General features: G+C 40.6%; 1 protein-coding gene and 1 long non-coding RNA gene across 3 annotated transcripts in view; one reads left to right on the top strand and one right to left on the bottom strand.

Moving 5' to 3' along the window:
* Positions 1 to 21,738, top strand: part of LOC125456797 (uncharacterized) — a 64,949-nt gene extending 43,211 nt beyond the window's left edge. Inside the window, exons 5-6 of the mRNA XM_048540205.2 lie at positions 1,245 to 1,320; positions 18,395 to 21,738. Of these exons, the coding sequence (XP_048396162.1) occupies positions 1,245 to 1,320; position 18,395 (77 nt within the window). The 3' untranslated portion in view covers positions 18,396 to 21,738. The remainder of the gene's footprint in view (positions 1 to 1,244; positions 1,321 to 18,394) is intronic.
* The window catches only part of LOC125456798 (uncharacterized), a 110,935-nt gene that overhangs the window by 47,515 nt on the left and 36,324 nt on the right, over positions 1 to 27,096 (bottom strand). Inside the window, exon 2 of one of the 2 annotated variants that reach the window (XR_007248515.2) lies at positions 11,079 to 11,216. This is a non-coding gene — a long non-coding RNA (uncharacterized LOC125456798). Of the gene's footprint in view, positions 1 to 11,078; positions 11,217 to 20,465; positions 21,654 to 27,096 lie in introns of those variants that run through there. The other variant, XR_009446560.1, reaches the window with a different exon arrangement.

A 27,096-nucleotide genomic window follows, 5' to 3' on the forward strand; every position in this document is an offset into this window, starting at 1 on the left:
AGAAGTGTAATGTTGTACTAAGTTGTACTGTAGGTGAAATTTAGTAGTCTAATATATTTTGCCACCAAATTCTTTGAAAACATTTTGCTCCATCTATTAAGTGAAAGTCTGGATTTTATGACAGGTGCTATTTTATTGCAAGTATTAACATAGTTATTTGAAATAGGTTACTTACGCAGTCATAATGACACTAACTGGAAAATCTAAGCCTATTGATATCATGTTATCTCTCACTTTTCTTGCATGAAAACAAATCAAATGGAGATAGACTAATTTTCTTCTGTGGTTTGACATTACATTAAGTACAAAAATGCCTCTTTTGTAAAACTGCAATAAAATATTATTTTTAAGTGTGAGTTAACAAAGGTCAATATGTATAGGTAGGAGACGAGATTCTGATTTTAAAAGTGATAAATACCTATTGGCAACAGTAGAAGAAAAGAACAACTGTAATTGTTGTTAAAGCCGCATTTATACTGACACTATTGAATTCAGATTCCAGGAATCCTTTAACTCTGTGCCAGCTCCCAAGCTTTATGCTGTGATGTTGTTGTTTTATCCTTTGGCAGAGTCACAGACCCACCAAAAACTTGATCTAATTATTTACCTTCCAAAATAAAAATCTGATTCTTGGATACCTCTCTCCAAAATCTGATTGAATCTGAACTGAGCAATAGGATCAATCCAATTAAAAAAACATCCAGTGAATGCTATCCCATTGTTCAAAAAGGTAAGCTAAATCCTCATAAACATCTAGGATACATTAGGTTATAAATTTAGTTAGATTATTTGAACTCTTTAGAATGTTGGTGAGTCAAAAATATGATCAAGTGAAGTAATGATATACTTTGCTTTTGAGCATTAAGTAATTGAATAGAAGAAAACCAATCCCTTCACTTGCTAATCAGCTGTTGACACTTTACTCACACCATCTGGCACATCTGATCGCCCACAGAGACTTGTTATTCAGCCTATCAATGCTCTACTCACACCATATGTATGGCCTTTGGATCTGTCTGCCTATAAATGCTGTGCCTCTTCGCTTCACCTGATGAAGGAACAGCTCTCCGAAAGCTTGTGGTTTCAAATAAACATGTTGGACTATAACCTGATGTCGTGTGAATTCTGACCTCTTAAACGTTCATTGTAAGGCATGTGAGTGACCTGTTAAATGAAAGTTGTGTTTAGTTACCAATAGTTCTTCGACTGTGTTTGTAATATACTAGTTTCATTTATTTTCTTAGGAAAAAAAAGTTCACTATCGATCCAGATGTCATCTTATCCAATTTATGGCAATTGGAAAAACCCAACAGATGCTTGGTAAGTAGTCAGTCTTTTAACATGATTTTATAATGGGGTGTTAGAGTGAGATTAATGTAAGTCAAAAGTTAAGAGGACTTTTGGCAGAATCATAATGAAATACATGGTTTGAAGAACCTCCAGAGTATTCACATCAATAATAGTTGTAATTTTGTCAGTTTAGACTTTTTGTTAAAATACCCCCGAACAATTCAACTAAATTTTACATAGAAACAAAAGAGACATAATTAACACACTGGATGTGCAGTGATGAAGGATTTTCCATTGCTATTCCTATTTATTCAGTATCCTGTCATTGCCAATTTTATATTACACTTTCACTACAGGAAACCATTTATGGTGAAGGTTAGACCAATGATTATTTTACTCTCCACTCATCTTAGAATAAAAATTAGTACTTAGGGCAATAGACATTATTTTCATAGCATGTTTGTTAGTTTGCATTTTCAAATCTGCATTCAAAGTACCAATAATCAACTGATGGACTTGGACTAAAATAATGTAATCAGTTATTTATGTAAGTTTATTCATATTTACAAACTCTCCCCTGGCTGACTCAGCTGGACAGAGGGGCATTATACAGACCAGAAGGCAATAGTGAAAGGAAATATGATAGTCAGAGGAGCAGAATGAAGTTTTTTCAGCTACCAACATGTATCCAGGATGTCTATTGCCTCCCTGCTGTCAAGATCAAGGATGGCACTGAACTCCTGCAGAACACCCTGAGGGGCGAGGGTGGGGTGAGTTGCCAGAATCCTTTATCTGTGTTGGGACCAAAAGGTACAGGTAGAAAGAAGGACATGGTCTTGAAGTCACTAGCTGGAATTCAAAAGCAATAAGTGTTGGATTCTTTCTGTTACTGCTCACTAGTGTAGAAGATGAAATGGCGGAATGCATGGCTAGAAATCTGATGCAGCAGAAAGAATATTGGTTTCCTGAGACACTGGGACCAGTTCTGCGGATGATGGAGCCTGTGCAGACCAGAGAGATTGCAGTTCAGCAGAAACATTATCAACTTTACTGAGGAATGAATTGCTTATGCTATCAGAGAGTGTTTAATCCAATATGCAAACCAATAACCATTTCCATCCAGAAGGGCAAGGGCAGCAGATACATTCAAACACCACCACTTTCAATTTTCCCTTCAAGACATTCTCGATTCAGCTTTAAAATAGATCACTGTTCCTGAAGCATGGCAGTGTCAAAATATTAGAGCTCCCTCCCCCATAGCATTGAAAAAAATATTTCCTTAACTCAACCCTAATTGATCTACCCTGTCCCCTGAGACATTGTCCCCTGGTTCTAGACTGTCCAACCAGGGAAAACATTCTTCTAGCATCTACTGTATCCAGCCTTTCAATCAGAAACCCTCTTATTTTTCCCAATTCTTGTGAATACAGGCTCAGCCAACCCAATCTCTCTTGTAGGACAGATCTGCCATTCCCAGGAAGTCTAGTAAGCCTCTGCTGCACTCACTCTTTTGCAAATATGTCCTTTCTTAGATAGGGAGATCATCACCTCATACAATACTCCAGATTTGATCTCCTCAGGTCCCTGTATAAATGCAACAAAACATTCTTTTGAACTGAAATCCTCTTGCAATGAAGGCCTATATAACATTTGAGTCTATTTGCTTGCTGTCTACCTGCCTAACAGCTTTCATAGTTTCATTCAGTATGGAGCTTGATTGTTATCCTAATGCACATAGAGGATGATGTTTAGAGGCTCTTTTTACGCCCTTCAGAGTAAGGTTTAAAATGGAATTAAAATTATGACTATTCTCTCTGTTTAAGCCAAAATGATTTCTGAAGATTCAAATTTTCACTTTTTGTCTGTTACTCTGCCATAGTGTTATTAGCTTAGCTGTTCCTGTGCAAGGTTGTGTTTTGAATGCAAAACATGTCTGAGGCAGGCATTCTTTTTTCACGTTTAACATAGCAGATGTATCCCTTGGTTAGTACCTTGAGGGGTCTTTTAGCTCTGCCAACATAATATGCCACTTTGAAAAGCGCTGATGTAAATACTGCTTTGTTCTTCCATGGAACGAGTCCTTTGAGTAGCTAAGAACATTCTGAAATCTGAAGCCACAGGAAAAACAACAAATTCCAATGTTATGCTTGTTAAGATGTTTGCTTAGTCTGTTGGGGATTCATTGAATCTATGGCAGGACTGGATGTGCGATGCGCATTGTTCCTTTGAATACTCAGAAAGGGCTCAGTTCCAGTGCCTTTATACTAGTTCCTTTATGCTACCTAGATAAGTATCATAAATTAGTCTCAAGCTAGTTCTTATATGCTGCAGTTTCTCTTTAGCTGCTTTTATACTGCTGTCTGTTTTGTTTAGATTTCAGGGGACTGGCATCTATGAGACAGTTCCCTGCAATTGGATGACCAAACCTGGCTTCTTTACTCCAGTAACTTTTGAGAAACCTGGCCTAGTTTTCTCATTGCCAGGATGTGAGAGCCTGGTTTAATAATTTGAACATAGGCAGCCCACTCACAGATCCTGAACATCCAAGAATTTGCTCAAAATAAGTCTAAATGCAAAGCCAGCTTTACAAGAGTTATTGGTTATCACAAATAAAGATTTTAGATATGGGTGTTCAAGTGTATCATCATGGGGTTTACCTCACAGCATTTCTTGATGTAGGGTTGATTAATTGACAAAGATTGATTGGTAAACAGTTCCACCATTATCGTGTCACAGAAAGCAACTAAAACAACTTGGTCTTTTACTGTCTAAAGATTCATATGTTCCCCTTACTGCTCCTTGGCTTCTCATTTGCCTTCTACTCTGATCCTGTTTTTAATGTCTAACTTGTCACTCGACCATTTTGCAATCTTTATCCTCTCTCCATAAAGCTCTTTTGCTGTGCACTATCCAATCCTTATGTTGCTTTGTGCTGTTATTCATATTCCTTTTTCCACATCAGCTACCCAGTTTTAGTCTGTAATTGCTCCAGTGTGACCGTGCTCAGGCACAATTTAATTTGGATAAACAATCGGATATAAATTGGATACAGTTTACCTGTTCAGCTCCTCAAATTGGGCAGGATCAGATGAAAATCCTCCTTGGAAATCTTCATCAAGGAGTTAACAGCTTTGAATTACGGGCCTCATTCTGTTGTTTTCAGAAAGAGGCAGATGGCCTATGGAGGTGGTGATGATTAACTGGTCTGGGAACTGACCACAGGCACTAATAGAAGGCTATAGCAGCAAAGAGAAGTTGTGAGGAGAGAGTGGAGTGAGCTGATGCAAGTGTCTCCTACTGAAGAAAAACAACGGATGATTCCCTAAACAGCGAAGTCTCAGACTTACCTTGTGCGCCCCAGAGAATATCTCTGCTTCTCCAAGCCACATAGAGGAAAATGCTTTCATATTAGAGGGAAGCTACCCTTTAGCTTCCAACAAGATTAGTTTACAAATATATATTTGATAGAGAAATGAATACAGAAACAGAGTTAATGGTTCACATGAACATGATTTTTCTGCTGTTGACAGAAGGAACTTAGAAGCAAGTGGTATAGATGGTGAGAGTGCCTAGAGCAAAACACAAGGGACTGCTAATGGTAGTAGAGGAACAATATAGATATAGAATGGATGTTAATTATAGATGCAAATAGTGGAAAATAGATCAGTTCTGCTGGGGGCAAGACACTGGGGAAGGGGTGTAATCAAAATTGATGACAGTGTTTATCGTCAAAAGCTATTGAACTTGATTTTGAGTCCTGAAGGTTGTAAAGTAGCTAAATGGAAGATGAACTGCTGTTCCTCCAACTTGCATTAGGTTGCACTGGAGCTCTACGTCAGGCCCAGGACAGAAATGTTAGAACAGGAGCAAGATGGTGTTTTGAAATAGAAGATCAGGATCTTCTTTATGACAGAGCAGAAGTGTTCCACAAAGGAGTCACCCAGACTGAGTTTGGCCTTACCAATGGAAAGGAGTCTGTATTATGAGCGGTGAATACAGGAGACTAGATTGAAAGAAGTGTAATCAAATTGCTGTTTTCCTGGAAGATGTGTTTTGGATGTTGGACGGTGAGGAAGGAGGGCAAAAACAGGCAATGTGAGTGGGGGAACATTGCATGGGAACTTGCCATGCAGGTATAAAGAGGTGTTAGGAGCATCAATGGAATATTCCAGGTAACATGGAAAGAATAGTTCCTGTGGAATGATGACAAGGAAGAAGATGGCAAAATGTTTTTAGTGCTATCATGTTACTGGAGGTAATGGAAGTGATGGAGGATGAGCCTCTGAATGTGGGAGTTGATATGGTGGAAAGAAAGGGCAAAGGGAATCCTATCTTCCTTCTGCAAGAGAGAGGACATGAAGTGAAGGCAGAAATGCAGGAAATGGGTCAGATGTGGCTGATGGACCTGTCAACCAAAATTGAGGAGAATTTTTGGTTGAGAAAAGGGGGAATGTGTCAGAGGCACAGATGTAACGGAGGCAGAGAATCAGGGAAAATGGATTGAGGTACGTACAGAAAGCTGGGGATGAGGAAGCATAGAACAGGTAACTGTGTAAATTGGTGAGTTTATAATGGATACTGATGGACAATCAATCCCCAGAATTAGAATATGGAAGGGAAGGGAAAGTCAGAGACAGGCTAGGTGAAGGTGCTGCACCTACCTGTTCAGGTTCATTGATTGGAGTACAAAGACACACAGATTCTTTTGTACCTTCACAGTTCTCCATATAGCACCATTTGAATAATAGTCTGGCTTTCATTTTTCACACCAAAGTGTATAGCTTGACACTTAACCACGTTGTACTGTATCTGTCTTGTGTTTCCTCAGTGACTCAACTTGTCTAAATTACCATGAATCCTCCATGCTTTCTCCTCATAATTCACAATTCCACCTAGTTTTCAGTTGTCAGCAATTTTAGAAATGTTACATTTGGTTCTCTCAGCTAGGTCAGTTACATATATCGTAAATAGCTGAGGCCCAAGCACTGATCACCTGAGGTAGTCTACTAGTTACTACATGCCACTTGGAAAAATAAATATTCCCTTTCTGTTTCCTAACTGATAACCAATTCTCAATCCAAGCCAATTTATATATATAATACTTCAAAGTTGCCCACACTTACGAGGGACGTTATCAAAAACCTTCTGAAAATCCAAATGTATCACATCCACTGGTTCTTTATCTATGCTTCTTGGCACATCCTCAAGACTCCAGTAAAATTGTTAAATTTAGTTGCCTTTCATAAACCCATACTGGCTTTGTTCAATCCCATAATGTTATCCAAATGTTCTGTTATTGCTTTTTTAATAATAGACTCTAGCATTTTCCCTACTATAAATGTTAGACTAACTAATTTGTAATTCTCTGATATTTCTTTCTTTACTTTTCAAATAATGAGGAAATTTTAATAGCAGAGATAATGGGAACTGCAGATGCTGGAGAATCCAAGATAATAAAGTGTGAAGCTGGATGAACACAGCAGGCCAAGCAGGATCTCAGGAGCACAAAAGCTGACGTTTCGGGCCTAGACCCTTCATCAGAGAGGGGGATGGGGAGAGGGTTCTGGAATAAATAGGGAGAGAGGGGGAGGCGGACTGAAGATGGAGAGAAAAGAAGATAGGTGGAGAGGAGAGTATAGGTGGGGAGTTAGGGAGGGGATAGGTCAGTCCAGGGAAGACGGACAGGTCAAGGAGGTGGGATGAGGTTAGTAGGTAGGAGATGGAGGTGCGGCTTGGGGTGGGAGGAAGGGATGGGTGAGAGGAAGAACAGGTTAGGGAGGCAGAGACAGGTTGGACTGGTTTTGGGGTGCAGTGGGGGGAGAGGACGAACTGGGCTGGTTTTGGGATGCGGTGGGGCAAGGGGAGATTTTGAAGCTGGTGAAGTCCACATTGATACCATTGGGCTGCAGGGTTCCCAAGCGGAATATGAGTTGCTTTTCCTGCAACCTTTGGGTGGCATCCTTGTGGCAGGGCAGGAGGTCCATGATGGACATGTCGTCTGAAGAATGGTTCGCGACTGGGAGGTGCAGTTGTTTATTGCGAACCGAGTGGAGGTGTTCTGCAAAGCGGTCCCCAAGCCTCCGCTTGGTTTCCCCAATGTAGAGGAAGCCACACCGGGTACAATGGATACAGTATACCACATTGGCAGATGTGCAGGTGAACCTCTGCTTAATGTGGAAAGTCATCTTGGGGCCTGGGATGGGGTGAGGGAGGAAGTGTGGGGGCAAGTGTAGCACTTCAATCTGGAGGAACTGCTCTAAAGCCTAGAGAATTCTGGAAGATAACCAACATTATTTAATTGAAACATATAAAATAATCAGAGGGTTAGATAGGGTGGATAGGGAGAGCCTTTTTCCTAGGATGGTGAGAGCGAGCACAAGGAGGCGTAGCTTTAAATTGAGGGGTGAAAGATATAGGACAGATGTCAGAGGTAGTTTCTTTACTCAGAGAGCAGTAAGGGAATGGAACGCTTTGCTTGCAACGGTAGTAGATTCGCCAACTTTAGGTACATTTAAGTCGCCATTGGACAAGCATGTGGACGTACATGGAACAGTGTAGGTTAGATGGGCTTGAGATCGGTATGACAGGTCGGCACAACATCGAGGGCCGAAAGGCCTGTACTGTGCTGTAATGTTCTATGTTCTATAACAATGCATCTAATATTTCCAGGGCCACTCCCTTTTACACTTTGGGATGTAATTTACCAGGCCCTGGTGATTTGTCAACCTTTAAGTTCATTAATTTCTCCAGGACCATTTTCTTACTGACACTGATTACCTTTAATTCCTCCCTCTCACTTGACCCATGGTTCTCTAACATTTCTGGAAGATTATTTGCTTCTCTTTTGTGAAGACAGAATCAAAGTATATTTTCAATTCTTCTGTCATTTGTTTGGTCCCCACTATAATTTCTCCATCTTCTGACTGTAAAAGACTTATATTTGTCTTTACTAATATAGTCATATAGTACAGAAACAGATCCTTTGGTCCAACTCGCCCATGCTGATCAGACTTCCCAATTTGATCTTGTCCCATTTGCCAGCATTTGGCTCACATCACTCTAACCCTTCCCATTCATTTGCCCATTCATTTGCCTTTTATATGTTGTGATTTTACCCACCTCCACTACTGCTTCTGGTAACTCATTCCACACATGCACCGCCATCTGCATGAACATGTTACTCCTTAGGCCCTTTTAAATCTTATCCCTCTCACCTCAAACTTATACCCTCTAGTTTTGGACTCCACCATCCTAGGAAAAAGACCTTGGCTATTCATCATATCCATGCTCCTTGTGATTTTTAACCTTCTTTACGACAACAATCTTGGGGGAAAAAAGCTCCAGTCAATTTAGCTGCTCCCTATAACTGAAACCATCCAGACCCAACAACATTGTTGTGAATCTTTTCTGCACCCTTTCAAGTTTAAGAATATCCTTCCTATAGAAGGGTAACCAGAATTGTATGCAGTATTCTGAAAGTCACCCCACCAATATCCTGCACAGCTGCAACGTTACTGTCCAACTCCTGTACTCAGAGTTTCACCCATTGAAGGCAAGCAGGCCAAATGCCTTCTTCACCACCCTGTTTACCTGCAACTCCACTTTCAAGATGCTATGCAAGTGGACCCCCAGCTCTCTTTGGTCAACAAGTCTCCCCAGGCCCCTACTACTAAGTGCATAAGCCCTACCCTTGTTTGACTTATCAAAATACAACACCTCACATTTATCTAAATTAACCTCCATATGCCACTCCTTGGCCCTTTGGCTCACGTGATTAAGGTTCCATTGTGCACTGACATAATCTTCTTCACTGTTCACTACACCACCAATTTTGTTTTCACCTGAAAACTTGCTAACCATGCCTCACATCTTGTTTCCTCTTCACATATATATAGAAATGTTTTATAGTCAGTTTCTATGTTCCATGCAATTTTAATTGCTGTTGCAAGGACATTTTATGTGCATGGATAAAGACTCAGCTCATGGCTCAGACCAGGCCACATCTCAGGTCCACTCCCCTGCTCTCATTGTGTTCATTCATTTATTATCTACCTGGATGTTTGTAGCCTTGATGCCTTGCAATGCATGTTAGTGCAGTCACACAGCCAGGCAGCATGACCTATTGGTCAATAGTCTTCAGTTAAGGGGTGTACTTCTTGCTGTATGGTCCCATGCCAAGTCAATCTAACACTTGCACTATGTGCTAGCAGCTTACTCAGCAAACATACTGCAAATGCAACAAGCAAGTAGCCATGACTCAAAGTGTTAGGGGAGTCGTCCTCACTGAAGTACATGGAGGCACCTTTCAGTCCCAGCACAGTGGGTAATGGTCAGCGTCTGATACCATTCAGGGTAAATGTTTGACCTGTGAAGGAGTAGGGCACCAGGCTCAATGATTGTGAGGCCTTTTAAAGGAAAAATACATTACACACAATGTACAGGACACAAATCTGAAGGGATCCTCATTCCTGGCAATCCTAATGTATTAGCTCACTATCTACTGCATACCTCTCTGCCCAACACTGCTGACTATTTCACTCACATTAACACCTTTATACATAGAAACCAGGGAAAGAATAAGGATGCTTGACCAAAATAAGTAATGGTGTCAGTAGAACCCATTAACCTACATACTTCTGCATGATGCAGCAGGGTCTCTCAACACAGACATTGATCCATGATACATCCTGTATGGTCACAAAGTTTGGCATTATGATGGTGAAGTTACATTCAGAGGTATACATGAGTCAAACAAACAGGAAAGTAGTAAAAAAAATCAGTTTTATACAAGCGTGGGCTTCATATACAGTGCATTTTCATCTGTGCCACAAACATTCCCTCAATTGGCTTCTTTTCTTTTCCTCCCTTCCACTGGTTTATCACTGTTCAAAGATTCAGCAGCTGGAGTAGAGGGAACCTGCCCAACAGTGGAGCCTGTTGACTCTGGAGGTTTGGTTGGGTGACCCCCCGGGGTATTTATCTTCGATGTCCTGAGAGTCCTCTTACCGGAGGCAAGTGGCCCCTCCTTGGCCTGAGCTTAAGGGTCACAGGGGTGCTGGCTGAGTAGAAATGGAGGGTCCAGCCACCTCTGGAGTATTCTGAGAGGACACTACTGAGGGATCTGTGTGTGGTTTCTCCAAGTTTTGCCTCTTAGCATCACCGAGTTAACTTATGAAGAAGGGGCACCTGGAAATCATGCCAGATTCCATTTTCCCTTGTTGCTATGCCTTCAGTCCTGAGGATCAGTTACTGGGGTGATGGAGAGCAATGGGTAAATGTATTCAGCAGATCTTAAGGGTGATGGACTAGTTTTCCATGGCAGCCTCTAGCATGTTCATAGAGGCAGAGAGATAGTTGCCTGCTTAGCCAGCTGGGTCCATGAAAGGTCTGGGCCTGAAATGTCAGCTTTTGTGCTCCTAAGATGCTGCTTGGCCCACTGTCTTCATCCAGCTCCACATTTTGTTATTCTCAGATTCTCTAGCATCTGCAGTCCCATTATCTCTCTCCCCATAGTATAAGTGCTCTCCTGAAGCTTCTGGGTAAAGAGATCCATTGCCTCCTACTTTATCTGCCTGCCAATCCTGTTCCTCTCTGTGCATTTGGAGGAAGTCCCTGGTTGGCAGCACAATGCGCTCTCTCCTGCCTGGGACTGTACAGGTAACTGATCTCTGACAGCCCAATTGTCAGCAGCCTGGAACCTTTGTTCACAGACATGTCATTGTAAGCTGCTCATGAGATTGTGCTCTCAACCTTCCAAAAGGCTTACATTCCAGTTGGCGTGTCATTACCTGAGCTGGTGGGAGGTGTAGGAAGCAGCCTTATTGATGCTTCCTGAGTCCTTGGTATTCTTCCCTAAAACATTTAAGGAGGTGGCTTCTAATGCAACTGGCCATCCATGCAGAGATCATGGACATCCCACTGCGGACCTGTAAAACAAAAGACAGAACACGTTACAGCCAGTGGTTATAACTGACAGTGGGGCTGACAGAGTGATATTTGCTTGGTTGGAGGAACATGGATGTCTTGATATTATTGCAGGAGTAATCCTGATCTTTTTCAGTGAGTGTCAGCATTCCCCTCATAATGGTCAGATATACTCCACCTGTACTTGTCCTTTCTGCCTTACTATGGACCATCTTCTGTTAGGATGAGAGAAAAGGAAGAATTGAATAAGCCAAATGCAAATGGAATTTCCGTTAGTGCTGGTGGAAATGTGATAAAGTTTTGCGAGAGAGTGAGTAGGCAGTGGAGAGGTTGTGCAGAGTTAGTAGCGTGGTAAGCTTGAAGGGATTGGGAGTGAGTGAGAGAAAATGTTACAGGCAATAGTGATAGTGCTAGAGCATGAACATGGGAGGTAGGTGCAGTAACAGATATAGGGTGAGTGTGAGATACAAGATAAGAGAGTGGCATTTACCCTGGTGGAGCAGAGAAGGTCATTGACCTACTTATGGCACTGCTAGCTATTCTTCCTTCCCATGGAGACCACACTGAGTCAGATTTCAAGCTCAGACCAGTCTACCAAGATCTGGTACCGTGTAATTCTCTGCTGGCCCTCCAGGAATGGGACACTTGTCTACAACATTAGGACCTCCAGGCCCTGTTGCAAAATTACTGCATTATCTTTCCCATTGCTGATATAGTCACAATGCTTTTATCACCACGAGCACTGGGAAGGTGTGATACATGCTTGTCTAGGTGCATAATAGCCTTTTAAATACGGCATGGATACCAGGGGTGTTAGTCTTTCAGCAGGTATCTGTTGTGTAACTTGTCATTTAGGGAAATGGCTAATGGCAAGATGGAGTTAGATTGAAGAGGAGGGCCACCTTAGGGGTGGAATATGTAATTAATGGTCCAATTTGGTAAGATGTGCCTATCATTTACTGATTCACAATTATTACTTGTGTGTTTTGTAGTCCCAAACAAAACAAAAATTGCTGGGAAAACTCAACACATTTGACAGCATTTGTGGAAAGAAAGCAGAGTTAATATTTTGGGTCCAATGACTTTTAGTTTTGAAGTAGGGTCACTAGATCTGAAACGTTAACTCTGCTATCTCTCCACAGATGCTGCCAGGTCTGCTGAGTTTTTCTAGCAACTTGTTTTTTGTTTCTGATTTCTAGCATCTTCAGTTCTTTGTTTTCTTTCCTTATATGTTATGATCCCAACTGATTATAATACTGGATAAATCAGATCCCAGAATGGCTTGATAGACCATGTATTTATTCTTTGAAGTTAATTAACATGATGGTGAGTCAGTGAAACATAATCACACAAGGCAGATATTAGAGTCTTAGAGTCATACAGCACGGAAACAGACCCTTCGGACTAACCAGTCCATGCCGAACATAATCCCAAGCTAAACTAGACCCACTTGCCTGTTCCTGGCCCATGTCTCTCCAAATCTTTCCTATTCATATACTTATCCAAATGTCGTTTAAACATTGTAATTGTACCCATACCCACCACTTTCTCAAAGTTCATTCCACACACAAGCCATCCTCTGTGTAAAAAAAAGCCTCATGACTTTTTTGAAACTCTCCTCTCTTACTTTAAAAAATTGCCCCTAGCCTTGAAATCCCCCAACATAGGGAAAAGACAACCACCATTAACTCTATCTATGGATCTCATTATTTTATAAACTTCTATAAGGTCACCCCTCAACCTCCTAACGCCCCAGTGAAAAAAGTCCCAGCCTTTCTTTATAACTCAAACCTGCATATCACCAACATCCTGGCAAGTCTCTTCTGAACCTTCTCTAGCTTTATAATATCCTTCCTATAACTAGGCGAGCAGAACTGGACTCAGTATTCCAGAAGAGGCCTCGCCAATGCCCTGTACAATCTCAACATGACTTCCCAACTCCAACACTCAAAGAACTGAGCAATGAAGGCAAGTGTGCTAAACCCTTTATAACCACCCTGTCTACATGTGACACAAACTTCAAAGAATTATGTATCTGCACCCCCAGGTCCCACTGTTCTACAACACCAACCGAGGCCCTACCATTATCTGTATACACCCTACCCTTATTTGTTGTATCAAAATGCAATACATCACATTTGTCCAGATTGGAATCCATCTGCCATTTTTTTGGCCCATTGGCCCATTTAATCAAGATCCCTTTGGAATAAACAAAGCTGTATGACAGTTAGAAATCTCTTTTCATTTTTGGCTGAGTGTGAGTTGTATGGAGTTTTCTGGAAGGTTTATTAACATGAGGATTAATGAGATAGTGAGGAAAGATTGGATAAGCTCATGTTATTTGCCTTAGAACAGCAAAAGTTGACAGGGGACCTGATAGAAGTGTATAGGATTATGAAGGTGTAGATGGGTAGGATAGAACACTTCCATGAGTAGTGTTCAGTAACTATGGGCATAGATTTAAGTTAAAATGTAGAAGGTAAAGAAGGTTTTTAGGAGAATCATTTTTAATTGAAGGGTGGGAAGGAACCAAGGGATCGGTTAAAGTGTGTTTGCTTTAATGCAAGGAGTATCAGGAATAAAAGTGATGAACTTAGAGCATGGATCAGTACCTGGTGCTATGATGTTGTGGCCATAACAGAGACATGGTTTTCTCATGGGCAGGAATGGTTGCTGGATATTCCAGGGTTTAGAACATTTAAAAAGAATAGGGAGGGGGGAGAAAGAGGAGGGGGTGTAGCACTACTAATCAGAGAGGGTATCACAGCTACAGAAGCTTCCATTGTCGAGGAAGATCTGCATACTGAGTCAGTATGGGTGGAAATTAGGAACAGCAAGGGAGCAGTCACCTCGTTAGGGGTTTACTACAGGTCCCCCAATAGCAGCAGGGAGATTGAAGAAAGCATAGGTCGACAGATTTTGGAAAAGTGTGGACGCAGTAGGGTTGTTGTAATAGGTGACTTTAACTTTCCTAATATTGATTGGAACCTCCTTCGAGCAGAAGATTTGAATGGAGCTGTTTTTGTAAGGTGTGTTCAGGAGGGTTTCCTAACTCAGTACGTTGACAGGCCGACGAGGGGAGAGGCCATTCTAGACTTGGTGCTCGGAAACGAGCCGGGGCAGGTATCAGATCTTGTGGTGGGACAGCATTTTGGTGATAGTGACCATAACTGCCTCACATTCTACATAGCTATGGAGAAGGAGAAGATTAGGCAAAATGGGAGGATATTTAATTGGGGAAGAGGAAACTATGATGTGATTAGACATGAGTTAGGAAGCATGGACTGGGAGCAATTGTTCCATGGTAAGGGAACTATAGACATGTGGAGACTGTTTAAGGAACAGTTGTTGCGAGTGATGAGTAAATATGTCCCTCTGAGACAGGCAAGAAGGGGTAAGATAAAGGAACCTTGGATGACAAGAGCGGTGGAGCTTCTTGTGAAAAGGAAGAAGGTAGCTCACATAAGGTGGAGGAAGCTAGGGTCAAGCTCAGCTAGAGAGGATTACACGCAGGCAAGGAAGGAGCTCAAAAATGGTCTGAGGAGAGCCAGGAGGGGGCACGAGAAAGGCTTGGCAGAAGGAATCAGGGAAAACACAAAGGCATTTTACACTTATGTGAGGAATAAAAGAATGGTCAAAGAAAGAGTAGGGCCGATCAGGGATAGCATAGGGAACTTGTGTGTGGTGTCTGAGGAGGTAGGGGAAGCCCTAAATGAGTTTTTTGCTTCTGTCTTTATGAAAGAAACGAACTTTGTAGTGAATGAAACCTTTGAAGAGCAGGTGTGCATGCTGGAATGGATAGAGACAGAGGAAGCTGATGTGCTGAAAATTTTGTCAAACATTAAGATTGACAAGTCACCAGGCCCGGACCAGATTTGTCCTCGGCTGCTTTGGGAACCGAGAAATGCAATTGCTTCGCCACTTGTGAAGATCTTTGCATCCTCGCTCTCCACTGGAGTCGTACCTGAGGACTGGAGAGAGGCAAATGTAATTCTTCTCTTCAAGAAAGGAAATCGGGAAATCCCCGGCAATTACAGACCAGTAAGTCTCACGTCTGTCATCTGCAAGGTGTTAGAAAGGATTCTGAGGGATAGGATTTATGACCATCTGGAAGAGCATGGCTTGATCAAATACAGTCAACACGGCTTTGTGAGGGGTAGGTCATGCCTCACAAACCTTATCGAGTTTTTTGAGGATGTGACTAGAAAAGTTGATGAGGGTCGAGCTGTGGCTGTGGTGTATATGGACTTCAGTAAGGCATTTGATAAGGTTCCGCATGGTAGGCTCATTCAGAAGGTCAGGAAGAATGGGATACAGGGGAATTTAGCTGCCTGGATACAGAATTGGCTGGCCAACAGAAGACAGCGAGTGGTAGTAGAAGGAAAATATTCTGCCTGGAAGTCAGTGGTGAGTGGGGTTCCACAGGGCTCTGTCCTTGGGCCTCTACAGTTTGTAAATTTTATTAATGACTTGGTTGAGGGGATTGAAGGATGGGTCAGCAAGTTTGCAGACGACACAAAGGTTGGAGGTGTCGTTGACAGTATAGAGGGCTGTTGTAGGCTGCAGCGGGACATTGACAGGATGCAGAGATGGGCTGAGAGGTGGCAGATGGAGTTCAACCTGGATAAATGCGAGGTGATGCATTTTGGAAGGTCGAATTTGAAAGCTGAGTACAGGATTAAGGATAGGATTCTTGGCAGTGTGGAGGAACAGAGGGATCTTGGTGTGCAGATACATAGATCCCTTAAAATGGCCACCCAAGTGGACAGGGTTGTTAAGAAAGCATATGGTGTTTTGGCTTTCATTAACAGGGGGATTGAGTTTAAGAGTCGTGAGATCTTGTTGCAGCTCTATAAAACTTTGGTTAGACCGCACTTGGAATACTGTGTCCAGTTCTGGTCACCCTATTATAGGAAAGATGTGGATGCTTTGGAGAGGGTTCAGAGGAGGTTTACCAGGATGCTGCCTGGACTGGAGGGCTTATCTTATGAAGAGAGGTTGCCTGAGCTCGGTCTCCTTTCATTGGAGGAAAGGAGAAGGAGAGGGGACCTAATTGAGGTATACAGGATAATGAGAGGCATAGATAGAGTTGATAGCCAGAGACTATTTCCCAGGGCAGAAATGGCTAGCACGAGGGGTCATAGTTTTAAGCTGGTTGGAGGAAAGTATAGAGGGGATGTCAGAGGCGGGTTCTTTACACAGAGTTGTGAGAGCATGGAATGCGTTGCCAGCAGCAGTTGTGGAAGCAAGGTCATTGGGGTCATTTAAGAGACTGCTGGACATGCATATGGTCACAGAAATTTGAGGGTGCATACATGAGGATCAATGGTCGGCACAACATTGTGGGCTGAAGGGCCTGTTCTGTGCTGTACTGTTCTATGTTCTATGTTCTATGTTATAGTTGTCTAGAATTGACTGCCTAAAAGCATGGTGAAAAGAAACCTGATTTAGTGCCTTGATATTCATATGCATTCCCATAGCCTCCAGGATTATAATCCAAATTTTAGAAAATGGATTAGTGTAGTCAGATCTTTGACTGGCACTGATATGATGGCCCAAATGGCCTATTTCTATGTAACAAAATTCTGAGTCTGTACAAGTCTCACCCCTTGATGTCCCCATGTATCCTTGATATCCAATATTTTCACAATCACTATATACAGAACTATTGATTCCTGGCAAGTCTGACAAGTCATTTAAATGCTGCTGAAACTGCTACAATAAGCAAAGAGTCATTGAAAATGTCCATTAGAAAAGAAACTGCTAATCTAAGAGTCTAGTAAAAGCTGAAAATCAAATATTTGGCAATTTGTTCAGTTTGCATTATTGAAATAAAAACAAACAGCCAAATTATGAATGCTGGGCTTTGTTCCAGCAATAACTAATGGCCTCAATCTGGTCGGTGGCATTGAAACAACTTGTACATTGTTGACATACGAGACTGATGACTTTGTTCTTTTGGCATCTTTACTTCATAATCTTTCTTTAAAGAGTTTCTTTTTTCCCAATATCTATGTATTTATTTGCATAATGTTATGAAGTCAGACATTGTACCATTACTTTAATCAATGAATGGCTTTGCCAGCTTTATGAAAAGGTAATCTGGTCAATGTAATTTAAAGTGAATGCTGAGAGTCTTTTCTTTGTTTCCCACGTCAGGACAAGTAATCCCTCATGTTTAATGGCTCCCTAGCTACAAAATATGTTGATTTAACAGAATTGCTCTGGCTCCATCAAAATTAAGTGAGAATTTAAATGCTCACCTTTTAACGGAACCAACAGCTTCTACATATGACTAATCCTGGTCAAAACAAGATTCTGGTAATAGAATTGGAAGCAGCAATTCTAGAATCAGGTCCTCTCTGCTATTTTGAAGTTTCTGCCACCCAAATTTGTGCCATTGACTAAAATGAAAAAGAACACTTGGTATCCCTGTGAATGTTTAATTTTAATTACTTAGACTGAAATGCACATTATTGAAAAAAATTATATGAGGATGTTTATTTCATTTTAGTGCAAACTGAAATGTTCCAGTTTCTACAGGAATGTTCAGACCACATAACTGACTGATGGAAGAACTCAAATAGCTATACTGTGCAATTTTACATTGGTATTCTTAATTAATTAACAAAATTGACCCAGAAGTTAACACAGAATAGGTTAACAGAATAGTGATCACGCTGTTCACAAATTAACGTGCTCCATGGAGATAAAAATTATGAGTTGACTGTAACAGGGAAAATATTTATAATGTTGGGTTATGCCAGAAAAGCTAGTTGAAAATTAAGACCTAATAGTCTATATGTTTGCACATTAAAATATGTAGCATTATCTCAGATATTGTCATAATTTATTGACTAAGAATCTGAGCAATGTTGTGATACAGCTACAGTAATGAAGGTTAGCTCCGTGTACTGTTCATATCAAAACCAGTTAGAACCAATCCTCATGACTAAAATGCTCAGAAGAGGTTAAGAGGTTCATCTGAAATTCTGAAATCTAACATTTTCACAACAATGATAAATGGAATAGATAAAGGAAACTGTGATTTCACTCCAATAATTTTCTAGCTTGCATTTTATTTGTAAAAGGCAGAAATACATAGCGAGTAAAAAGTAATATTGAATGTTCTGTGAATAGCAAACATAACACAAAAATTGAAAACTTTGTATTTTCACAGAAAAGAAGAATGAAAGAGACAGCCTGATAACATGTTTGATTATGTCACTTGTCTAAATGTCGCAAATGCAAATGGCATTCTTTGACAGGAAATTTTGCAGACAAAAGTTACTGTGTGACAACATTTATGCATTCATTTTCAGTAATCATGTTTGTAATTTCGTTTAGCTGGTAGTTTACCTCATTGCTAAACCTAAACTAAGGAATGTATTACAAATCACTGAAACCTGGTAATCAGTTTTGAATTTGAAATACTTTAAAGTTAACTTGAACTCATATTGAATAATCTGACTGACATACAATATTTACATTTTGTTCAATTCAGAATATTTAATATTCAGCACAATATTTCTTGTTACATGCACACTAGTGCTATATCAGCCCAACACAGTAGTTCGCTGTTTGCATCTGTTGCTGGAATCACAGTTAGACAGTTTTATTCAAGTTCATTTTGTCTTGTTTAAATAGCCATCTTATGGTGGCTATTTATCTGCTTTTCTTTGGTAACCTTCAGACATCTGGCATAGTGGGATGGGTGTGGTGGATGTATGCCATGCACTTAATGACTTCTATTTGCTTAAGGAAATAAATGAAGGGCTAGGGGATAAGGCATTGGGTGGGTCACAGTGGGTTTAACATCCTCTTGCACTGTAAACACTCCATGATTCTGCCAACTTCAAGGTGAATTCTAACTCAGGAAGAGAATTGCTGATGGGTGTGGCAGTGTGGGTAGGGTGGAGGGAGGGAGGTGTTAGCTATGGGACTTGCAGGTGACAAACTGTTGAGCCCTCTGAGGCATAAGTACTTGAAATTCTGCCTCCCTGGCCTCAGTTAAACACCCTGAGTGATAATGCCACCCAAAGCCAGTGAGAAAGATATCACTGCAGACAGGTGGGAGTCAAAATTCTTGGGTATTTGGAGAACTGGGAAAGAAAGATTGCTTTTAACTGCAGCAAAACTCAGGAGGTATCGGCCAAAAATTTGACTGTAAATTATTCTAGGCTTAATTGATAAAGTTCAGTGTGTTTCATTTGTAACTTATGATTATTTATGTCCATTCAGCTCACTGAACAGAATAATATGCAGAATGAGAAAGGAACTTTCAACTCATCAGCTGATTGTTTCTTCCAGTTACAAAATCTGTCCTCTCCTGCATCTTACTTCATTTGCGCACAGAGATACTTGTACCAAGCAAGTAAGATTAATAATCTTTTGTGTTTGAAAAAAATGCATTAATTAGTTCATTTACTTTATGCAAGCTACCAAACCCACTAAAATAGTCTACAGGGAAATTCCAGTCATGAATTCATCATTTCCTGCAGAAAACAGTTACAAGCCTTTGCTTTCCCTCAAGCAGCTTCTGCAAAATTTTTACTCGGCATCCACAAATTTGGTAAAATTTCCAAACTATCACACAACACCCAAAAACATAACATAAGTGCAATGTTCTCTATTGACGCTGCAAACTCTGCTGGATCAGCACTAAAAGATGTTAACAATTCCAATCCTGGAAAACTTGGATCATTGATTTTAGCAAATTCACATTGATGAACTCTAAATTGTTACTCCATCTACTTCCACAGAATAAAATATGAATCTTTCACAACAACAGTGTTATGACATGGTCATAACATGTTTTTGATTCAACCAAGTTGGTAACATAGGGAATCGTAATGGTTTAAGACTGTATTGATGTACCAATTGGTACAGTATGGTCAGTATTAAAAACAAGTTAGCATGTATTTAAAACAGTGGCTCAGTGGTTAGCACTGCTGCCTTACAGCATTAAAGCCAAGTGACAGCTTGTATGGAGTTTGCACATTCTCCCTGTGTCTGCGTGAGTTTCCTCCCACAGTCCAAAGATGTGCAGATTAGGTGGATTGGCCATGCTAAATTGCCCATAGTGTCCAGGGATATGCAGGTTAGGTGGGTTAACCATGGGAAATGCAGGGTTATAGGGATTGGGTGGGATGCTCTTTAGAGGATCAGTGTGGACTTGATGGGCCAAATGGCCTGTTTCCACACAGTAGGGATTCTGTGATGAAAAACTTATCCAAACAAAGATCATTGAGAAATAGGTTTGATTTTACATACCTTTATTTAAAAGAAAAGGAAACTAACATACAAACATAGTCAAGCCTGGTTTAAAAAAAACAAATAAAAAATGAAAATTCCGCCAGTTATTTAAAGTATTTTGGTCAAGTAAATTTTACTCTCATTATAAAAGGATAAGTCACTCATTGTCCTAAATGGTAGTCCGTGTTTGAAGTTGTTCTGCATCCACAAACTTCTGGTACTGGTGTTTCCTTGGAACAGTTGCAGCTGGCTGAAATCCTTTTGCTGGAGACAGTGAGTAGATTCCAAAAACAAATCACTAGAAATTCTCCATGAATGATTAAACTGATTTCAGGTGGGCTTTCAACTCATATTTTCCTGAGAGGTATTGCAGACAAAGGCTACAATGGACTATTACTTCTCAGACAGGCCTTAACATTTCTCCAAAGTAAGCAAGAACTACGGATGCTGAAGATCTGAAACAAAAGAATCTCTTGAAGAGTCACTGGACTGGAAATGTTAACTCTGCTTTCTCTCCACAGATGTTGCTAGACTGGCGGAGTTTCTCCAGAAGTTTGCTTTTTCTTCCCCCTCAAATTTTCTGAGTTCAAACTATAACAGTTTTATTCAACCCACAAACTAGGCCTTTTTTAAAAAAATGTTTTCCAAAGTAAGAAGACATCCAAGCTATCTGTTCCTTTCAGCTACAAAGTTGATATTATTGTTACCTCTGCCTTCTCTTTCACAAAGTGTCCTTTGTTTAAAGGTTCAACATAAAGTTTTATTAGTCCATATGATCTTTTTAAAAATATTTTTGTATAACATCTTTTCTTAAAGGTGATTTGGATGGTGTTTGAAATATTGATTATTTCCAACAAAGCTAATTTCCATAACATTTTGGATAAACATCTCTCGCTAAAACAAAATGTGATACCAATCTTGTGTATTATGGCTTTTATCTGTTAAGTTTACAATTCAACCAAAATAAAAAGAAAATGAACTTGACTGGGTATCTAATCCAACTTGTGTTTGGTGGATTTGAAGCAGTAACAGCTCTGTATGAAGGCATAAGTACACTTTTTACTTTAAAACAGTAAAACAATGAAAATAGTGCTGAGATGATATTTTCAACATTTTGCACCATTCTGGTGAACCGAATTTGCATGTTTTCTTTCATGTGGAGGATACATCCTTGTTAATTACACCTGGAGAGACAAATAAATTAACAATATGAATAAAGCAGAATGAATCCTGGGTTGAGCTACTTAAAGGATCAAAGAATATATTGTAACTGGGGTGTTTTTGACTTGCTGAAATAAACATTTTGGAAATATTGCGGTGTGGGGTAGACTTTGTTAAATGTTCTCTATTGCCTGCTAAAAAAAATTACACAGCACCCTAAATGACGGCCTTTGTATATTGGGACAAATCCTTATGGGTATTAAATGTAGCATTCTTCTGGGAATCTTCATCTCACCAACTGCAAGTACGCAAAGCTTACGTCCAGCTTTAGAAAGGTCAGCCTTTCTGCCAGCTTTGCGTATAAATCCTCTATGTGGAAGTTTGGGTATTTATCCAGCTGTGAAAAGTGGGTAACCATTTGTTTCAAATCCCTATATAGGTGAACCAACTCATTGGGCTTCACAATTGGTATGATTGGTCCTCCCAATTCTGCAAACTGGACTAGTTTGATTATTCCTTCACTTTCCAGCCTTCTGATTTTTGCCTCTAATTTTACCTCTAAGGCAATTAGCACAGAACAGACCTTGCAGAATCATGAAATTGCTTCCGAGTCAACAAGCAAGTCAGCCTTGGCTTCTTTGATGGACTCTAGATCTTCCTGAAAAACATCAGGTATTTAATTAGGACTACACTCAGGCAGCCATTTTCTATTTAAAAAAGTGTTGAGCCAATCTAGCTAAAGTTTTCCTCAATCAATTTGGCCCCATCAAGCTTGGGCCCGAGCCTTTTACTCTAATCAATATTAGATGAAACAGCTGCTTCTCATAAGAGACTGGAACCAAAGTTGTACCCTTAATCTGGAAAGGTTCCTGATATTGGTTCACAGTCTAGTTGTGGCTTTGTGCAAACTTAAGGGTTAAGATTGGCTTTGCGATCACTGAAAGGGCTGCGCTGGTATCAATCTCTGTTAGAACAGAGTGACCATTGAACAAGATGTTTATTTTGATTGGTAGTGATTGGGATGTTGCTAAGCAATTTAACTGTTCCAAACCAGGACTTTCTGCAGTGTGCACTCTCCTGGATATTGGCCTATGAGTTCTCTTACTCAATTTAGATCTAGTGGGACATTTTTGCTGTCTCGAGTCCACGTACCAGCAGCAACCACAATGGTTTGCCAGTCCAGATCCTGAAAAAAATTTTAACTGTTTGGTCAAGGTTGGGCTTTGTTTCAAGGTTTTGCTGTGGGCTGAACTGGAGTCCCTCTGTTCAGGGCATGTCCTGAGTGAAGCTATGCAATTGCATTCACTCAAATAGCATTTCCCAATCTCAGTCAGACTAACAAGGGTGAGAGATAGTAAGAAATGCCGATGCTGGAGTCTGAGATAACAGTGTGGAGCTGGACAAACACAGCAGGCCAGGCAGCATCAGAGGAGCAAGAAAGCTGATGTTTCAGGTAGGGACCCTTCTTCAAAAATTGAAGGGTCCAAACTCAAAACGTCAGCTTTCCTGCTCCTCTAATTCTGCCTGGTCTGCTGTGTTCCTCCAGCTCTACACTAGACGAGTGAGAGTATCCATTTCCATCAGAATACCCCACGACTCATATACTCCACTTGCTGAATTTTCCAATGATTAAAGCCAATGTAGTGCCCGGTTGAAGTCCATTTGAATTTCAGCTATTAGGTGCTTTTGTGCGGTTACATCATTTGTCCCACATATCAAACAAACAAACAAAGTCTCCCAGCATCTCAACAAAGGTTAAGCCAAAATCACATGCCTCTGCCAGTCATCTTCACTTACTCAAAAATCCTGATGTCTGAAAGATGTTTTAAATTCAACAGTAATGTTTAGCTAATTGCTAATGTAAAGAAAACCTAGAATTTTAGATTTTAACAAAATCAACTCTTAAGCCTCACACAATTACCAGCTGTCAATGCAGTCAATGTACCTCTGAGGGAGTTATTTATTTACACTTCCTGAATTACAACTGAGTCAAGTTTCAAAATATCAGGTTAAACTAGCCACCGACAAACTAGCTATATCTTCTCCCACAGCTCATATATTCCTGATTTAAGGTTGCAATAAAACTAAACTTTTAATTAATGTGTAATGTTTAGTTAATTGCGAGATGAAAGGAAAAAAAACTTGTCTTACTTCTATCTGCTCATATTGTAGATGGAGAGCAGGCCATTAATAAAGCAGCTGAAGCTGTTTGCACTGGGTAACCTTTTATAATGATGCAGTGCTTCTGAGATGACTGACCTCCAACAACTACAACCATCTTCTTTTGAACAAGGCAGTATGGTGTGTTTCCAAGTTGCTCTTAAAAACAATCTCCACAGAGCCCAATATCCCATCATAAAACCATCCGCTAGTTACATGTGGCGCATTCTTGGCACTGATCCATATTCCTCCGAGTTTGCTCTCACAGTGAGCAGGGTGACTGACATACTGATTTATATCTATCAGCCAGGGCTCCCTGATTAGAGCAGACTAACAGTCCCAATCTTAGAGCTCATATTCTATGAGGTCCACCTGCCTGACCTTGTTACGTCGCAGGGATACTTAGTCGTACATCAGAGATAATGGGAACTGCAGATGCTGGAGAATCCAAGATAACAAGGTGTGTAGCTGGATGAACACAGCAGGCCAAGCAGCATCTCGGGAGCACAAAAGCTGATGTTTTGGGCCGAGACCCTTCATCAGAGATGATGTAGTCGTACATCAACTCTTTTTGAAGTAAGGAACATACTACATGCTGTAAAGCATAAGTAAAGGTAGAAATGGAAAGAATGCAAAAGCAGAAGTAATTTTACTAATCACAATACCAACTAAATGTTGTTCAGTTCTTGTCACTGTTCCTAAACCAAATGGAGATGTTAGGACCTGTGTGGACCTAACCCAACTCAGCAAAGCAGTGCTGAATGAAATCAGTGTTGATTACAGCCTAGCTAAATTGGAAGAGAGTACACTGTTCACGAAGTTAGATGCTTTCAGTGGTTTCTGACAAGCAATTTTCGGCCAGGGAATAAGTACACTAACTACTTTATAATGCCTTTTAGTTGATACTACTTCAATAAACTACTTGTGCCTGATTTGCTTGAGCTATTCCACAGGCCTATATCTAGCATATTCCAAGGTTAGGATGGAACAATCTGCCAAATGGGTAATATTCTTTCACAAAGTACAATAAAGGACATGCATAATAATGGATTAGGGAGGACCTGAAAAATTTGCAGGATTCAGGCCTAATTTTAACTGACAAATGTGCATTTGCAAAGCCATTTCTAGATCACACAGTGCAAGACACAGGTACAAATTCTTTTCTGATCCCCAGAAAAATAAAGCAATTGAGACCTTCTGTAAACAAGATCATAACAGGGCTAAAGATTTCTAAAGAGGATTAACAAAGTCAAGAAATTCATACCTAAACTACCAACTATTATTGAGCAGTTGAGACAGTTGCTGAGACAAGGCCAACGGCAGTGCTGGAATTTTGATCAGAGAAACTTTTTGAAAGGAATAAAAAGTAGCAACACCTCACCTGCACTTCCCAGAATCTAGTCTACTGCATTCACTAGTCAGAGAGTGGTTTCTTCTACTTTGGGGAAATGAAGCATAGACTGGGTGTTTGCTTTGCAGAACATCTATGCTGTGCTCACAAAAAAGACCCTGATCTTCCAATTGCCTGCCACTTTAATACACAACCCTGTTCCCTAACCAACATCTCTGTCTCAGATAACAAGACGTGGAGCTCAATGAACACAGCGGGCCAAGTAGCATCTTAGGAGCAGGAAAGCTTCATCAGAAGGTTCTAGGCCTGAAATGTCAGCATTCCTGCTCCTAAGATGCTTCTTGGCCTGCTGAGTTCATCCAGCTCCACACCTTGTTATCTTGCGTTCCCCAACATCTGCAGTTCCTATTACCTCTGTCTCAGGCTTGCTGCAGTGTTCCAGCAAAGCTCAATGCAAGCTGGAAGAACAACACCTCAATTTCCAGTCGGTGACCCTGTAGCCCTCCGGACTCAATATCAAGTTCAATAATTTTAGGGCCTAAACTCTCCCCTGTCCCAGCCCCCTACCCGACACACCAGCACTTGTTATCACATAGCCTGCCATTACATACCATCTATTGTTAGTCATTCGCAGTCCCCATTAACAGCTATTCACCCTCCCAGCCTGATTGTTATCAATTCCTTTGTCTGTCTAACTGTTCTTTTGTCTCTTTAGGCTCTATCCTATTGTTTACTCCCTGCCCTGCCCCCTCCCTACTTTCTGCACATAAACTGATGTTTTCCCAGCTACCATCAGTTTTGAGGAAGGGTCACCAGACCCAAAATGTTAACAAGGTGTAGAGCTGGATGAAGGCAGCAGGCCAAGCAGCATCAGAGCTGCAAGAAGGCTGATGTTTCAGGCCTAGACTTTTTTCTTCACAGATGCTGCCAGGCCTGCTGTGCTTTTCCAGCAACTTCTGTTTTTGTTCCTGATTTACAGCACCTGCAGTTCTTTTGGCTTTTAAAAAAATGTTAACATCCTCTGACATTTTGACCCACATCTAGTAATAATAGTTGCGGACGGATCATCCACAGATCTGGATACCATGCTACTCCAGATCCAGGAAGATGCAAAGTTGAATGTAAACAGAAACTGCTCGAGAAAGTCAATAGGTCTAACAGTGTTTGTGGAGATAGAAACAAAATTAATGTTACACTAACTCTGTTTTTCCCTCCAAAGATGCTGGCAGACCTGTTGAGTTTCTCTAGCCTTTTCTGCTTTTATTTCAGATTTACAGCAGCCTCAGTATTTTGTTTTTAGATTCAATGTGAAGGCTGTTGTTTAATGCTCCAAATTCCCTAACAGAAAAGAAAATGATGTACCACTATTGATTTAAATAAAAAAGCTTTGTGGTAACATGGATCTACAAGAAGGTCTCCAATTAAATTATTGAGCCAAGGTTTAAGACTAAAATACGTAGTGAGCAAATGTTTCACTTCTCAACACAAACAAAATTACAGGATGTATTCAATGTTTCACACTGCATTTGATGAGATGCAATTCACCCACTGGGAACTTTCAAGGGAACTGTCAAAAGATACCTTTTGGAAAATACCAGTTGAGCAGACTGACAAACAAGTGTTAGAGTTGACAGCGAAGTAAAATGGCACACATGTTCAGTAACAAAACACTTGCCAGCAGCAGAGAAAACTGAAAGAAACCAAAGAAGCTCATAACAAAGACAAAGAATTTCTCCTGATTAGAAGGCTCTGTCAGCATGGATGGTCAGCATACACATCAGCAATTTTTTTTACAACAATGCTTTAAGCAATGTAAACAAAAAGTCACAGAGCTGCACAGCACGGAAACAGGCCCTTTAGTCCAACTCGTCCGTGTCAACCAGATAATCTAAATTAATCTAGTCTCATATCCTTTTAAACCCTTCCAATTCACATAGCCATCCAGAATAATTTTA

This window comes from Stegostoma tigrinum, chromosome 12, assembly GCF_030684315.1.
Source record: "Stegostoma tigrinum isolate sSteTig4 chromosome 12, sSteTig4.hap1, whole genome shotgun sequence".
Taxonomy (NCBI): Eukaryota; Metazoa; Chordata; class Chondrichthyes; order Orectolobiformes; family Stegostomatidae; genus Stegostoma; species Stegostoma tigrinum.